Raw genomic sequence first — 16,928 nt, 5'->3', positions numbered from 1 at the left:
TGTACAACGGGAACACAGCCTCCCTGTTCTTAAATCCCACCCCCTTCACAGTAAAGGCCAACATGCTCTTTAGACCTGCCTGTTAACTTTCTGTGATCCACGCACTAGAATACCTCGATCACTGTGAACTTCACTCATTTGCAATCTCTCTCCACTCAGATAATCACCTTTTAATTCCACTTACTGAAGTGCAGAACCTCACACTTCCCCACATGAAACTCCATTTGCCAGGTTTTTGCTCAGTCACTCAGTCAAAGTCGAGTTTATTGTCAGATGCACAAGTGCATGTGTGCACAGGTGCAATGAAAAACTTACTTGCAGCAGCATCACAGGCACAGAGCATCAGATAAGCAGCATTCACAAGAAAAACATAAACAAATTATACACAATTTTTACAAGAAGGAACACAATTAGAACAAAAAAATGAAGTCCATTTTCTTGCAAAGTGATCAAAGTGGTCACAGTGTTGCTAAACTGCAGTGATTAGGGTTGTGCCGGTTGGTTCAAGAACTAAATGGTTGAAGGGAAGTAGCTGTTCCTGAACCTGGTGGTGTGGGACTTCAGGCTTCTGTGCCTCCTGCCCGATGGGAGCTGCGAGAAGATGGCATGGCCCGGATGGTGGGGATCTTTGATGATGGATGTTGCCTTCCTGAGGCAGCAGCTCCTGTAGATACTCCCGATGGTGGGGAGGGATGTGCCTGTGATGTATTTTCCCCATCGCAACAAGCACTTCCTATTTTCGTATCATTGGCAGACTTGGAATTCTTACATTTGTTCCCTCCTCCAGTCATTAATGTAAACAGTAAACAGCGGAGGGCCATGAACCAATCCCTGGGGTGCTCCACTCATTATGTCCGTCCAGCCTGAAAAGGGCCCATCTGTTCTAATAAGGTAGTGTAGCGGTTAGCGTAACGCTATTACAGCGCCAGCGACCCGGGTTCAGCTCCTGCCGCTGTCTGTAAGGAGTTTTTATGTTCTCCTCGTGTCTGCGTGGGTTTGTGGTTTCCTCCCACATTCCAAAGGTTAGGAAGTTGTGGGCATGTTATGTTGGTGCTGGAAGCGTGGCGACACTTGCAGGCTGTCCCCAGAACACTCTACGCAAAAGATGCATTTCACTGTGTGTTTCAATGTACATGTGACTAATAAAGAAATCTTTCTATGTGACAGTCAGTTTTCAATTCATTCTAACACACTTCCTCTGAGACCTTGGGTTCTTAATTTATGCATCTACCTCCTTTGTGGCACCTTGTTGAATCCCTTGTCAATGAAATCTAAATACACTGGAGGTCCCTCTATCAACCCTCCTTGTCACATCCTCAAAGAAAACGTGATTTACTAAAGCAAAACATAATCAGCGGGTCAGGCAGCATCTGTGGAGGCAGAGGAATGTGTTGATGTTTGTGATTGACACCCTGCATCAGGACAGATGACACATCCCTTTGCCTCCACGGATGCTGCCTGACCTGCTGAGTTCTTCCAGTAATTCATCATTTGCTCCAGATCCCAGCATCTGTCATCTCTAGTTACCTTTAATGTAACCACGTTGATAGGTTCAATTAGATTTCTTTATTAGTCACATGTACATTGAAACACACAGTGAGATGCATCCTTTGCGTAGAGTGTTCTGGGGGCAGCCCGCAAGTGTCACCACGCTTCCAGCGCCAACATAGCAAGCTCACAACTTCCTAACCCGTACGTCTTTGCAATGTAGGAGGAAACCGGAGCATCCGGAGGAAACCCACGCAGACACGGGGGAGAACGTACAAACTCCTTACAGACAGTGGTGGGAATTGAAGCCCGGGTCATAATAGTGTTACACTAACCGCTACACTACCGTGCCTTCCTCTTTGATTACTGACTCTAGCAGCTTGCCAACAATAGATTGTTACACTAACTGGCCATTAGTTTCCCTACCTTTGAGGGAGTCATATTGCCTGCGTTCCGATCCTTTGCTGCCTTCTGTGAACTAACCGCAGCCGTTCCGTTACAGGTGGATTTCACATCGTGCGGGGGCCTGTTCTGTGCCCTGGGAATTGGCCTGTTGTCTCTGGGATTGTGGTCACCATCGTTCTCTCCTTCAAATATGTGCGTGAGAATGTGGGAGCAGTGAGGTGGGAGGGGTGGGGGGAGCCCGGTTTTTATTTGGACATAATGCGGGGAGTCGGGTGACGGGTCAGAGACCTCTCAGCGAGTGAGTCTCCTCAAGCCATCCTGGGTAGAGAATTCCAAGGATTCCCCTCCCTCTGGATGAAGAATTGTACCCTCATGGTCCCCGATTCTAGACTTCAGTCGGGAAAATCATGCATCTGCATCCAGCCTGTTGGGTATTTTACATTTCAGTGAGATCACTCTCTCTGTCCTCTGTCCTGATGAAGGGTCTCACCCAAACGTCGACTGTCCATTCCCCCCCACAGATGCTGCCTGACCTGCTGAGTTCCTCCAGAACCTTGTGTGTTGCTCCAGATCCCAGCATCGGTTTCTGTTGGCTGTGCCCCCTGAAGCTTAGGGTTCAACCGTAAAACTTACTATTCATTTATTTTTCATTGTAACTTTTAAAGAAAAGGTGAATCAAAAGTGTGTTGGATGTATTAATAGACTAACATCTGATAGTCCAGAAACTCTGGTACCACTGAAGTCCTGAGCCAGATTAACCAGAGTTCTACTAAGAGAGGTTGGTGGTGAAACAGTAAAAGGGAACACTCAGCAGGTCAGGCAGCCTCTGTGGAGAGAGTACCCTCAATTAACCTTTCAGGTCAAAGACCTTTCGTCAGAACTGTGGTAGAGAGTAGGAGGGGTGGAGAGAGCGGAGGGAGCGTCGGTGATTGGGTGGGACCGTGGTTGACGCAATACTTTTGCAGCCTTTCATAGATGAGTGAGGACATTAGGAGAGAGAATAAAGATCAAGGGGACATGTAGGGACTGCAAGACGCAGAACACCTCAGCTGCTGGACATCTGAGACAAAGGGGGTCGCTGGAAATGCCAGCAGGTCAAGGCAGCGTCTAGGGCAATGTTACAGGCCAAGAACCTGGCCAGTTCTGACATGAACAGGAAAGGCTGGTTATCTGAAATTGTTGAATTCAGTGTTGAGCTCTCAGAGGAGGTGAGGTTCATCAGGTTTATTGGGGAGGCCGAAGAGAGATGGGAGTGCAAGAGGGACGGAGAATGATAGTGAGCAGGTGACTTGAGTCTCAGGGTCACTCTTGCAGACTGAATGGAGGTGCTCCGCTCAGTGGTCACCCAACCCTGAGACTTGAACCACAGTGGTCCTTCTGTTGAAGGCACTCCTTCTATGCTGTTGGGGAGTTCCTGATTTAGACCCAGTGATGATGAAGGAACTAAGTCAGGATGGTGAGTTGAGCTGGAGGGCAACCTGTAGGTGGTGGTGTTCCCAAGTACCTGCTGCCTTTGCCTTTCTTGAACGAGAGGCTGTGGGTTTGGGAACATGGTGTAGGTGAATACTGAACACTGAATAATCTGCTGGCTCTGGGTTCCTCAGATTCCGTGGCTCCACATGGTCTACTCTGCGATTGCAGCCATCGTCTTTACCCTGGTGAGTGATGTCTCCATGTTACTGAGCCTTGCCCTGTGTTTCTATACCTCCTGAGCTGCCTGAGAGCTTCACAGTGCTGCTAAGGAGTGAAGCTCCCTCCACACTGTCCCATCACACACTCCTGGGGTCAGACACAGTGTGAAGCTCCCTCTACACCGTCCCATCACACACTCCCGGGGTCAGACACAGAGTGAATGCTCCCTCCACACTGTCCCATCACACACTCCCAGGGTCAGACACAGGGTGAAGCTCCCTCTACACCGTCCCATCACACACTCCCGGGGTCAGACACATGTGTGAAGCTCCCTCTACACTGTCCCATCACCCACTCCCGGGGTCAGACACAGAGTGAAGCTCCCTCCACACCGTCCCATCACACACTCCCAGGGTCAGACACAGAGATGGAAGCTCCCTCTACACTGCCCCATCACACACTCCCGGGGTCAGACACAGAGTGAAGCTCCCTCTATCCCATCACACACTCCCGGGGTCAGACACTAGAGTGAAGCTCCCTCTATCCCATCACACACTTCCCCGGGGTCAGACACAGGGTGAAGCTCCCTCTACACTGTCCCCATCACCCACTCCTGGGGTCAGACACAGTGTGAAGCTCCCTCTACACCGTCCCATCACACACTCCTGGGATCAGACACAGAGTGAAGCTCCCTCTACACCGTCCCATCACACACTCCCGGGGTCAGACACAGAGTGACGCTCCCTCTACACCGTCCCATCACACACTCCTGGGGTCAGACACAGAGTGAAGCTCCCTCCACACTGTCCCATCACACACTCCTGGGGTCAGACACAGAGTGAAGCTCCCTCTACACCGTCCCATCACACACTCCTGGGGGTCAGACACAGGGTGAAGCTCCCTCTACACCATCCCGTCACACACTCCCAGTGCAGGGACTGCACGGGTTGGATACAGACTAAAGCTTGCTTGACACTATTTTAGTGTGATATAACACAATGGAAGTCGATCACCATGAACGTTACTGGGATGGTGTCACCATTCCCCAGACCAGCCGTGAGTGTCTTTGGACTGACCATCAGATGCAGCAACTCCTAGACTCAGTGCATGCTTCAGCGTTCTCCCTCAACACTCTGAGCCTTTTCTCCCAAAACAAGGGTTTGTGCATACTGCCCCTCAATGTCGGCCAACACAGCTCTTCCTACTCTCTTTCTTTCCCTCTATCATTCCTTCCTTGCCTCAGTTTTCTCTCCTCCTCCCTCTTTTCCCCCTCTGTCCCCCCGCCCCTACACTCCCTCCCACCACTTACCCTTCGCTAATTGCCTCTCTCTCCCCTTCCATCCCTTGCAGTTCTTGGCATTTGACACCCAGCTGATCCTGGGGAACAGGCGGCACTCGATCAGCCAGAGGAGTACGTGTACGGTGCACTTCGACTCTACACTGACATTGTGCAGATCTTCATCTACCTCCTGCAGCTCTTCGGCTCCAGATAATGGCGGAGGGGAGGGGAGGGGGAGGGCTGCCATCCATCCGTCTCTCCTGGAAACTCTTCACCTCTCCTTGTGTAAAATAATCCTCTGCTTCTTGGGGTTAGGTTAAGCTATCGGACTTGTCGCTGCAGCTCTTGGTGTTGTGGGAAAGGTGTTCCACCCCTCTCCCACCCACCCTCCAACACTGTAAATAGGAGAAAGTACTGGAAACAACTCAGCAGGTCGGGCAGCTTCTCCACAGAAAGAAACACAGAGTTAACATTTCAGTTCAGTGAGTTTCACTCCGCCACCAGCATCTCCCATCCTTCCTTGCCAACTCAATGCTGGTCCTGCACTCGTTCAGAACTGTTGAGTGTCTCACCTGAACTTTAACTGTTTTCCTTCTCCACAGACGCTGCCTTGCCTTCTGAGTATTTCCGGCATTTTCTGTTTTTAATCTCTGATTTCCAGCATTCACAGAATTTTGTAACATGAGGGACGGTTTGACCCTGACTGTCTCGTTGTTACATGCCTGTTCTCCTCCCGCGGTCTCTCCGGCTGCCGCTGGGACAACCATTGGGGGGGGGGAGAGCATCACAGTCACAGAAAGCGTCATCTATCACCTCTCCAGACCCCCGCGTGTGCGGCAAGTCCCAGGCACGGCCTTCGTTCTGGTGACAGGAGGTGCAGTGAACGGAGGAGGTGGATTGAAGGTGATCAGGAAAAGGAGCAGAGTGAAGAGGAGGGGAAGGTTCCACCCTGTGAGTTGCTGTGATCTGGGACTAACTGCCCGAGAGGCCGATGGGGGCCAGATTCAGTGGGAATGGTTAGAAGTTTGGTGAAATTTTCAGGGCTGTGGAAGAGAGAAGGGGTGGAGTGGGACTTGCTGACAAGCTCTTTCAGAGAGACAGCACAGGCTCGATGGGTTGGATGGCACTTCCTGTGCTGCAGGTTCAATTTACTGCAGTCCTGCTGTCACCTCCCTCCGTCCTTCCCCACTTCTGACCCGGCACATCTCCAGACAGTTCTGCCAGCCAACAGCTCTGAGCATTCTCTTTCCCTGGCATTGGTCAACTGGATGAGCCAAGGGAGAACTGGATGATTCTGATCCAGGCTGTGGCTGGGGAGAGAGAGAGACTCCCAATTCCTTTCCCTCTCCGGCTCTCCCAGACCACGTCACGGCGGCAATTCCAGGCGGGAGGGTGGAAGTGGGGAAGACCCCAGGGAGGTCCCTGCAGGTTAGTATCGAGGGTCTAATCTCCCCATCTCTTGTTACTATTGATATTTCTAGTTACATTTTCTGCAGCGACTTTCCCAAATATTTGTCCCCGGGAAGCTTTGTCTACTGACAGCAAGGAGGCTGTTCGGCCCCTCAAGCTTGTTCTGCCCTTCAAGAAGATCACACCTGCTCCAATTTTAATTTAATCTCCACATTCCCGTCTCCCTCTGGTAATCCATCTTAAAAATATTCAGACTCTGCTTCCACCACCCCTTGTGGAAGAGAGTTCTAAAAAGCCCTCTGAGAGTAAAAAAAAAAATTCACCTTAGCTCTGTGTTATTAAGTGGGCACCCTTTATTTTTAAACATTGACACCTCGTTCCGGATTCTCCCAAAGAGGAAATATCCTCTGCACACCCACCCCGTCAAGACCCCTCAGCATCTTCTGTGCTTCATGTCTGCATGTCAAAAGCAGAACATTCAGGGTGCCAAATCTCGATATCTGATGAGATTAAATCCCTCTGTCTCCTGGGTTTGGTTCAGATTAACTCTTGAAGCCAGCAGTATCCCCTGAGTCTGTGGCACAGGGGATGGGGAGGACATTCAGCCCTTTAAGCCTGTTCTATAGGAGCAGGAGGCCATTTGGTTCCTTCAACCTGTTCAACGTTCAGTTGGATCCTGGTTGGTCAGAACCTCGGGCCCAGTCCCTGTGTCTCAGCTCCAGATTCCTCGATCTCTTTATCAAACTAAACTCAGTTGCTCTGAATCCTTATGCGTGCCCTTTGAGCTCTGTGTATCCAGCACCATTTACACGAAGGAGCTTCCCGAGATCACCCTTTAATGGCTTTAAGAACATAGAACAGTACAGCACAGGAACAGACCCTTCGGCCCACCATGTCTATGCCGACCATAATGCCAAAGTAAACTAAACCTATCTGCCTGTACATAATCCATATCCTCCATTCCCTGCCTCTTCATTTGGTTAAAAGCCTCTGAAACACTACTAGTGTATCTGCTCCCACCACTACCCCTGGCAGCCCGTTCCAGTCACCTACCATTCTCTGTAAAAAAAGAAAAAACTTGCCCTTCACAATCTCCTTTAAACTTTCCCCCCTCTCATCTTAAAGCCATGCTCTCTAGTATTTAACATTTCTAACCATGGGAAAAAGACTCTGGCTGCCTCTCATGATCTTATAACCTCTATCAGGTCTCCCTCAGCCTCTGACGCTCCAGAGAAAACAACCCAAGTTTGTCCAACCTCTCCTTATAGCTCATGCCCTCTATCCAGGCAGCTTCCTGGTGAACCTCTTCTGCACCCTCTCCAAAGCCTCCACAACCTTCCTGTAATGGGGTGACCAGAACTGCACACAATACTCCAAGTGCAGCTGAACCAAAGTTTTATACAGCTCAACCAAAGTTTTGCTCTGGTTTTTTAGGCGATTCTCTTTTGTTTTCATCAATGGAAGTAATTCATCTCTCTCTGAACACCCTGATCAGCTGTCTAACCTCAGATGGCTGCTCTGTGATTTTCCGGTGTGTTATTAATTCCTGGGATTTGGCAAGCCTGGCATTTGTTCATGCCCTTTCCAACAACCTGGGTCGGTGTAGTGATGGTTCTCCCACAACGCTGTTGGGTGAGGAGGTCCGGGGTTTAGATCCAGTGATAATAAAGGATTCCAAGTCAGGACAGTCCGTACTGCAGCCTCTGTGAGCCAGTGATGGAGGGAATGAGCTGCACTTGCCCAGATGAGTGGGGTGAATTCCACATGCTCCTGACTTGTGCCTTGTAGATGGTGGAAAGGCCTTGGGGGTGTCAGGAGGTGATTCACTTGTCACAGGATCCCCAACCTCTGCTCTTGCAGCCACGATTCCCATGTGGCTGCTCCAGTTCCTGGCTAGTGGTGACCCCAGGATATTGATGGTGGGGGGACTCGGTGCTGGTAACGCCATTGAATGCCAAGGGAGCTGGTTAGACTCTCTCTCGTTGAGGATGGGCATTGCCTGGCATTTGTCTTGTGGCACAAATTTACTTGCCACTTATTGTCCAGGCCTTGCTGCTGCAGGCATGGGCTGCTTCACTTGTTGAGAGTCACAGATACAGCATGGAAAAGGCCCTTCCCTCACCAGGTCCACACCAACCATCAACCACCCCTTGATGCTATATTAATGCTATTCTCCCCACGTTCCCACCAACTCCCCCCAGATTCTACCCTCACACTAGGGGGCAATTTACAGCGGCCAATTAATCTACTGCTCTGCATGTCTTTGGGATGCGGGAGGAAACCGGAGCGCCCGGGGGGGAACCCACGCGGTCACGGGGAGAACGTGCAAACTCCACACGGACAGAGCCCAAGGTCGGGATTGAACCCGGGTCTCCAGCGCTGTGAGGCAGTGGCTCTTCCAGCTGCGCCACTGTGGCGCCCGGAGCTGTGACTGAAGTTGGACGTTGTGTAATCATCGGTGTTGTCTCCCCACTTCTGACCTTATGATGGAAGGAAGGCCATTGTCGAGTTACCGCAAGCATTGATTGTTACCTGCTTTTTTATCTTATTTACCAGCAGAAACATTTACAAGGCTGCTTACAGTGCTGGAATTCTGTATAATATTGTATTAAAATGCTATCGATTATAGATTGTAGAGGATATATAAAACTTTGCTTTTACACTGAAGCAGTAAAATATATAGAGGTGCTTCACAGGAGCAAAGATTTAACACATGGCATGAGGGCATCCCATCTGGGCATGGGATCAAACACTTGGTCAAAGAGTTTTAGAGGGGTCAGAGGGAGAGGTTTAGGGAGTGAACGCTAGTACTTAGAGACTGGGAGGTGAAGACTTTGCTGCCCTTGATGGAGTTACCGTGTTCAGGAAGGAACGAGTGGCCGGAATTGGAGATCTTGAGGGATTATTGGGCTGGAGGAAGTGTTGGAGTCATAGAGTTATACAGCAGCGAAAACAGGCCCTTCGCCCAACTCATCCATGCTGACCAAGGTGTCTGTCCGAGGTAGTCCCATTGGCCTGAGTTTGGACCATATCCCTCTAAACCTTTCCTTATCCATGTTTTAAACATTGTAATTGCATCTGCCTTAACCACTTCCTCGGGCAGTTCGTTCAATATACCTACCACCCTCTGGGTGAAAAAGTTGCCCCTCGGGTCCCTTTTAAATCTTTCCGCTCTCACCCTAAACCTATGCCCCTAGTTTTAGACTCCCCTACCCTGAGGAAAGACTGTGACCCATCGACCTTATCTATGCCCTCATGATTTTATAAACCTCTATCAGGTCACCCCTCAGCCTCCTTCGCTCCAGGGAAAACAGTCCCAGCCTGTCCAGCCTCTCCTTACAACTCAAGCCCTCCAATCCCGTAACGTCCTCGTGAACCTTCTGCGCCTCTTCCAGCTTAATACATCCTTCTTGTAGCTGGATGACCAGAACTGCGCACATCTGGGGAAAGGCTCAAGGTAATAGAAAATAAGGATGAGCATTTCCAGATAATACTGGACCAGGGGTCAGTGTGCACCCTGGAGTGTGTTGAGCAGAACATCCAGAGCTGTCAGCTGAAGAATGGCTGAGAAGGGACTGAGCCTTGGTATCGTCAACGTCCTCGGGCGTGACCACAGCATTGTTTGTTTTTCTTTGTGCCGGAGCACTGGGTCTTTACAATGTCGCCAAGTCTTCATATCCTGTCAGCTGTAGCAGGTGAGCTGAACACAATTTCCTGGCTGGATTTGGTGGGAGATCAGAACTTACAACCAGGCTAGCCCACCCCAGTCCCTCAACATGGGAGATAATTAGGGGGCTGCTCCTCCTAAGACCATAAGAAAAAGGATCAGAATTAAACCTTTCAGCCCCTCAAACCTATTCCACCATTCAACAAGATTATGGCTGATCTATCTCAAGCCCTATTTTCTTGCCTTATCCCCAAATCCCTTGATTCCCTTAATATCCAGAAATCCAACAATCTTAATGAAACTTAATAACTGACCCTCCTCAGCCTCCAAGGTAAAGAATTACAAAGATTCATATCTTCTGTGAAGAAATTTCTCATCATCTCAGTCCTAAATGGCATCTTCTTTATTCTAAGACCCGTGGTTCTAGACTTCTCAGCTGGGGAAACATTCCCCTCTGCCCCCACCCCTCCCCTTCTCCCACATCTGCCTCTTCAGCCCTTTGACAACTTGCATCTTTTATAGAGCAGTATAGCACAGGAACATCCTCCCGTGAGCTCCCATCTTCTGCCTCCGAGCACATGTTCCCTCCTTTATCCTTGAGTGGTCCTACCCTCTCCCTAGTTATCCTCTTGCTCTTGATGTATGTAATAGAATGCCTCGGGATTCTCTTTAATTCTACTTGCCAAGGGCTTCTTGTGGCCCCTCCTGGTTCTCCTAATTCCCAGTTTGAGTTCTTTCAGAGCTTCTTTATAATCCTCAAGGACTCAATTTGATTTCAATGGGATTACTTCACATCCTTCTAAATAGAAATAAAGACGAATTAATCTCTCCTCGTATCACAAACTCACCCTGTTGGAAACTCATCTGGTAAATCATCTTGTACTCCTTCCATGCCAAGGATTATGTTGGCTGTTTTCCCAAGGAACTGAAATTGGCAATTGGTTTATTATTGTCACATGTACAGCGAAAAGCTTCTGTTTGCATGCCATCCAGACAGATCATTCTGTGCATAAGTACATCGAGCCAGTACAAAGGAAAAAGCGATGACAGAATGCAGAATATAGGGTTACAGTTCTAGAGAAAGTGCAGTGCAGGTAGACAATAAGGTGCAAGGGCCATGACAAGGTAGATTAGGAGATAGAGAGTTCATCTCTTAGTGTAAGAGAGGTCCATTCAACAGTGGGATAGAAGCTGTCCTTGAGCCTGGTGGTGCATGTTCTCAGGCTTTTGTATCTTCTGCCCAATGGGGGATAGGGGGTGGAGAAGAGTTAATGACTGGGGTGGGAGGAGTCCTCGATTACGTTGGCTGTTTTCCTGAGGCAGCGGGAAATGTAGACGGAGGCTGGTTTGTGTGATTGACTGGGCTGCATTCACAACTCTGCACAAGGATATCATTGTTTAGGTAGGGAGATTAAAACTGTCTGCACAGCTTAGGTGTGGTCTCACCAAGTCTCCTGCACTCAAATCCTCTTGCAATAAATACCAACATACCAACTGGGTGCCTTCCCAAATGCCTATACGGTAAGCTTTCAGGGACTTGTGCACAAGGACACCAGGTCCCTTTGAACATCAACATTTCCCAATCTGTCACTTTTTTAAAAAATACTGAATATTTCTGTTTTTTTCCACTGAAATGGATGACCTCACATTTCCACATGTGCTCCACCTGTCATCTTATAGAGTCCTAGAGCTGTACAGTGTGGAAACAGGCCCTTCAGCCACCAGGACTATGCTGACCATCATGCCTATTATACTAATCCCACTTGCCTGCATTAATTCCACGTCCCTCTCTGCCCTGCTCATTCAGGTACCTGTCCAGATGCCTCTTAAATGTTGTTATTGTTCCTGCCTGCACCACCTCCTCTGGCAGCTCATTCCAAATACCAACTACTCTGAAAAAAGTTTATCCCTCAGATCTCCTTTAAACCTTACCCCTCTCCCCTCAAACCTATGTCCTCTAGTTTTAGACACCCCTACCCTGGGAAACAGACACTGACTATCTACCCTATCTATGCCTCTCATAATTTTATACACTTCTATCTTGTCACCCCTCAGCCTCCTTCGCTCCAGGGAAAATAGTCCCAGCCTATTCGATCTCTCCCTGGTATTTCAAGCCCAGGCGATGTCCCTTATGGATTTTTTCTTCCTTGTGGAGGAGACTCAGTCAACTTGTCCAAATCCCCATGAAGACTCTTCACATCCTCATCACTTTCCCATTTAGATAAGATTTCTTTATTAGTCGCATGTACATTGAAACACAGTGAAATGCATCTTTTGCGTCGAGTGTTCTGGGGCAGCCCGCAAGTGTCGCCAACGCTTCCGACGCCAACATAGCACGCCCACAACTTCCTAACCTGTACGTCTTTGGAATGTGGGAGGAAACCGGAGCACCCGGAGGAAACCCACGCAGACACGGGGAGAACGTACAAACTCCTTACAGACAGTGGCTTGGAATTTTGATTTATTAGTGAATTTGGAAATGTTACATTTGGTCCCCACAGGGTGAGTGTCAGTGATCCCCATGGTCCCCATTAGTCACAGTCTGAGGACCTGCTCGTTCCTGCTCTTTATTCCCTATCTGTTAACCAAGTTTAAATCCATGCTGGTACATCATTCCCAACGCCATTGCTCGACCTTGTTCACCAACCTCCAATAGAGAAAATTAGGAACAGGAGGAGGCCATTCAGCCCCTCGAGCCTGCTCTGCCATTCGATACTGTCTATGTACCATATTGCCATCCTCTTCCCATACTCCTTGATACCTTTTGTGACCAGACATAAGAATCAGAATCAGATTTATTATCACTATGTTGTGAAATGTGTTGTTTTGCAGCAGCAGCACAGTGCAAAGACATAAAGTTGTTTATAAATTACAAAAATAAATAAATAGTGCAAAAAATAAAGGAATAGCAAGGTAGTGTTTGTGGGTTCATGGACTGTTCAGAAATCTGATGCGGAGGGAAGAAGCTTTTCCTGAATCGTTGACTGTGGGTCTTCAGGCTCCTGTACCTCCTGATGAGAAGAGGGCATGTCCCAGATGGTGAGGGTCCTTAGTGATGGATGCCGCCTTCTTGAGGTACCGCCTCTTGAAGATGTCCTCGATGGTGGGGAGGGTTGTGCCTATGATGGAGCTGGCTGAATCCTACAATCCCCTGCAGCCTCTTGCGATCCTGTGTGTTGGAGCCTCCAACAGCTCCTTATTCAGTGACTTGACCCTCCATGGAAGAGAACTCCACAGGTTCACCACCCTCTATGAGTGCAGAAATTTCTCCTCATCTTAGTCTCAAAATCCTGAGATTGTGTCTCCTGGTTCTACACTTCCAACCAGGGGAAACATTCTTTCACCCCCATTCAGTATGTAAAGCCCTGTCAGAACTTTGTCCATTTGAGAGATCAAATGAGAGAACGGGAGATCTTGTCTCATTCATCTAAACTCCAGTGAATACAGGTCTAACTGACCCAATCTCTTCTTGTACAATCCTGCTTTCTCAATAACCAGTCTGGTGAATCTTTGCCGCACTCCCTCTATCTTTTCTTGGGTACCAAGACCACACACACTGCTCCAGCTATGGTCTTACCAAAGGAGCTCCAGTAGATTATCAAACATGATTTCCTTTCTTAAATCCACAAGGATTCTGCTCAATCACATTAGTTTCTGTGTCCATCACATCTTTTATTATAGATTCCCGCATTTTCCCTGCTACTGAAGTCAGGGTAAGCGTGCAATAAGCACCTTGCTTTCTCCGTCCATCCTTGGATAGTGGCATCTCTGTACTGCAGAAGCTATTCCACAATCTATGGAATTTGGAAGATATTCATTATCTCTGAAGCTATCTTTTTTCAAACTCTGGACTGTCGCTCATCAGGTGTTTTGTATTTATCACTAATTTCTCTAGGGGGGATTTTTGCCAGTACTAATTTCCTTTATTCCCTGCTTTGTAATGGACACGTAAATCCTCAGCTTTTTCTATGTCACCACTGAAGAGACACAAAGTATTTGTTTAATTCCTCTGCCGTTTCCTTAATCCCCAAAACTCATTTTGTTTTCACAGAACCAGAGAAGCTCCTCAATCTGTTTTTATGTTTCTCACTAGTTTGTGGTCTTTTCCCCTTTATCAATTTCTTGTTCATCGATCACTGAATTCTAGAACACTTCCAATCCTCGGGTTCAGTGCTTTATAAGTTTCATTTGCTTTCTTTCTTTTTCAATCTTTTTATTAGTTTTCAAATTAATACAGATTAATATATAACATCAATGTTTGTACATGTAATACACAGAGATCAGGAGAACAGTCATGGCATGGATAATCATAAAGAACAATAAAATATAAACAATCTGTAGATCCAACTATCTCTGAGTAAATGAAGAAGTTTTATTATATAAATTAAAAAAGAGAAAAAAAATCCCCAAATCAATAAGAAAAATTACAAACAATATATCAAACCAAACTAAGCTAAACAGAAAAATTTCCAAAACAATCAAAAAAAGACTGGACTAGAATCTCTCAGTAGAAACAAAGCAATATTATGTCATCAGCTCCGTTCCTCCAAGTTGGAAAGTTATTGAAAGGGGATCTACATCATGTGAAAATATTGAATAAATGGACTCCAAATATCTTCAAATTTAAGCGAAGGATCGTCATTCACTTTTCTACAGTTTAATGATTGTATCATAATGTATATTTATTGTAATTTAAATATTTCTTAAATGCCAACTATTGCCTGTCCACTGTCATACTCTTTGATTTAAGACATGGTCACTCTTTCCTAGGGACCCCTTTACAAATTTATTAATTAACCCTTTTGCTGCACAGTACTAGCCCTTGTTAGTTCCCAGCAGATTCCTCAGCAAACTGATCAGAAATCCATCTCGTGTTCATCTCCTACGTTATTCATACTAAGTAGATTTTCCCAGTCTGTATGTAGATTAGAGAATCAGAATCAGGTTTATTGTTACTGATTTGTATGACACAAAATGTGTTGTTTTGCGGCAGCAGTAGTGCAAAGGCAGAAAATTACTATAAATTACAAAATAAATAAATAGTGCAAAAAACAGGAATAACGAGGTCATGTTCATGGGTTCATGGACGGTTCAGAAATCTGATGGTGGAGGGGAAGAAGCTGTTCCAAGATCGTTGAGTGTGGGTCTTCAGGCTCCTGTACCTCCTCCCTGATGGTAGTAACGAGAAGAGGGCATGTCCCGGATGGTGAGGGTCCTCAGTGATGGATGCTGCCTTCTTGAGGCACCGCCTCTTGAAAATGTCCTCGATGGTGGGGAGGGTTGTGACGAGAGTTCCTCATCATTTCCATAAAACCTGTTATATGCAGTGTAGTACATTATGCAGTATATTATATGTAGTGTAACAGTTAGTGTAACACTATTACAGTGCCAGCGACCCGGGTTCAATTCCAGCCACTGTCTGTAAGGAGTTTGTACGTACTCCCCATGTCTGCGTGGGTTTCCTCCGGGTGCTCCGGTTTCCTCCACATTCCAAAGACGTACGGGTTAGGAAGTTGTGGGCATGCTCTATTGGCGCCAGAAGCGTGGCAACACTTGCGGGCTACCCCCAGAACATGCTACGCAAAAGATGCATTTCATGTGTCTTTCGATGTACATGTGACTAATAAAGCGATCTTATCTAATTTCCTGATTATATGGTTGCATACATTAGTTCCATTTAGAAGCCTACAAACAACTCTTACCAATGTTTTCTATCTCCTGCTACACTTCCTAATCACCATCTGCTGAGCCAAGATCCGACCCAAATACTGTCCTGATGTTATCACCTAGTCACAGCACAACCCCACCTCCTTCTCGTTCTTCTGACTGTGATTCCCAGCTTTGGTCACCCTGCAGCCACGTTTCTGCAATGGCAGTAAGGTTACTCATTTACAGCTGTTTGTGTCACCGATTCATCCACCTTGCTGCAGATGTGATGTGATAGCACTGGAGGGAGTGCAGAGGAGATGCACCAGGCTGTTGCCTGGAAGTGGGGCACTTCAGTTATCTGGAGAGGTTGGGCCTGTTTTCCCTCGAGCAGAGGTGGTTAAGGGGGGACAATGATTGAGGTTTACAAAGTTATCAGGGGTGTAGATAGGGTAGACTGCAGAAAACTTTTCCCCATAGCAGAGGTAAAAAAATATCCTCTATAGATTGAGGATAAGGGGCAAGAGATTTAGAGGGGATCTGAGGGGGGCCTTTTTCACCCAGAGGGTGACGAGTACCTGGAATGCGCTGCTGAAGAAAGTGGTGGAAGCAAAGGTACTGACAATATTTCATCAGTGTCTAGACAAGCACATGGATTGCCCAGTCATAGAAGGCAATGGGCCAAGAGCTGGGAGGTGGGATTAATATGTAAGGGTGCCCACTAGCCAGATAGGACACAATGGGCCAAATGGCCTGTTTCCCTGCTATGACTCCATGACAGAGGCAGCGTGCATTTAGATTATAAAGCCTTTAAGTTAGTTCTCACCCTTCTTTGCCTCTGTTTCCGCTGTTGATTTATTTTGGTAAATAAATTTCTCCCTTTCACTTCCCTTTTTGTTTCTCCCTTCCCCCCACCCCCCACCACCAAGTGAGAATAAATCGTCACCAAAATCACCAGCGCCACATCCCCAGTGAGGGTATCGACAACCTGCCTGCCCCCAGAACTGGTCTCAACGTCTCAGAAATCTAAAGTCCTCCCTCCTGCATCATTCTCCTCCAGCCGCACATTTGCTCAACCCTCCTCTTTCTACACTGTGGCACTAGGTGTAATTCTGAGATTACTACCTTTTGCAGCCCTACTTTTTTAAACCTCCTTCCCAGCTCCCCAATATCTGCCCACAGTGTACCCTTCCATGCCAATCTTTTTACCCTTCCACAGTAATCCCATTTGCCCCCAATAGGATCGCATGCTTTGTGTCACGAACCAGCAACAAAAGAAACACCCTGAGCATGATTCAGTGTTAAAAACTATTTTATTAATCACTACTTATGATAATACGTAAAATAAAAGTAAAAATGTTAGTATGTTAGAATTCGAAAATGTTAAACCTCGAACGTTAA

At 47.3% G+C, this 16,928-nt stretch overlaps 1 protein-coding gene across 1 annotated transcript in view; it reads left to right on the top strand.

The window, feature by feature from the left end:
• The window catches only part of tmbim1a (transmembrane BAX inhibitor motif containing 1a), a 54,719-nt gene extending 48,857 nt beyond the window's left edge, over window positions 1-5,862 (top strand). Inside the window, 5 exon segments of the mRNA XM_052014808.1 lie at window positions 1,991-2,039; window positions 2,042-2,085; window positions 3,498-3,551; window positions 4,876-4,924; window positions 4,927-5,862. Of these exon segments, the coding sequence (XP_051870768.1) occupies window positions 1,991-2,039; window positions 2,042-2,085; window positions 3,498-3,551; window positions 4,876-4,924; window positions 4,927-5,018 (288 nt within the window). The 3' untranslated portion in view covers window positions 5,019-5,862.
• Window positions 5,863-16,928: the final 11,066 nt, after the last annotated feature.

Source organism: Pristis pectinata, chromosome 1 (assembly GCF_009764475.1).
Source record: "Pristis pectinata isolate sPriPec2 chromosome 1, sPriPec2.1.pri, whole genome shotgun sequence".
In the NCBI taxonomy this organism is placed as follows: Eukaryota; Metazoa; Chordata; class Chondrichthyes; order Rhinopristiformes; family Pristidae; genus Pristis; species Pristis pectinata.
This window is presented reverse-complemented; position numbering and strand designations above follow the sequence as displayed.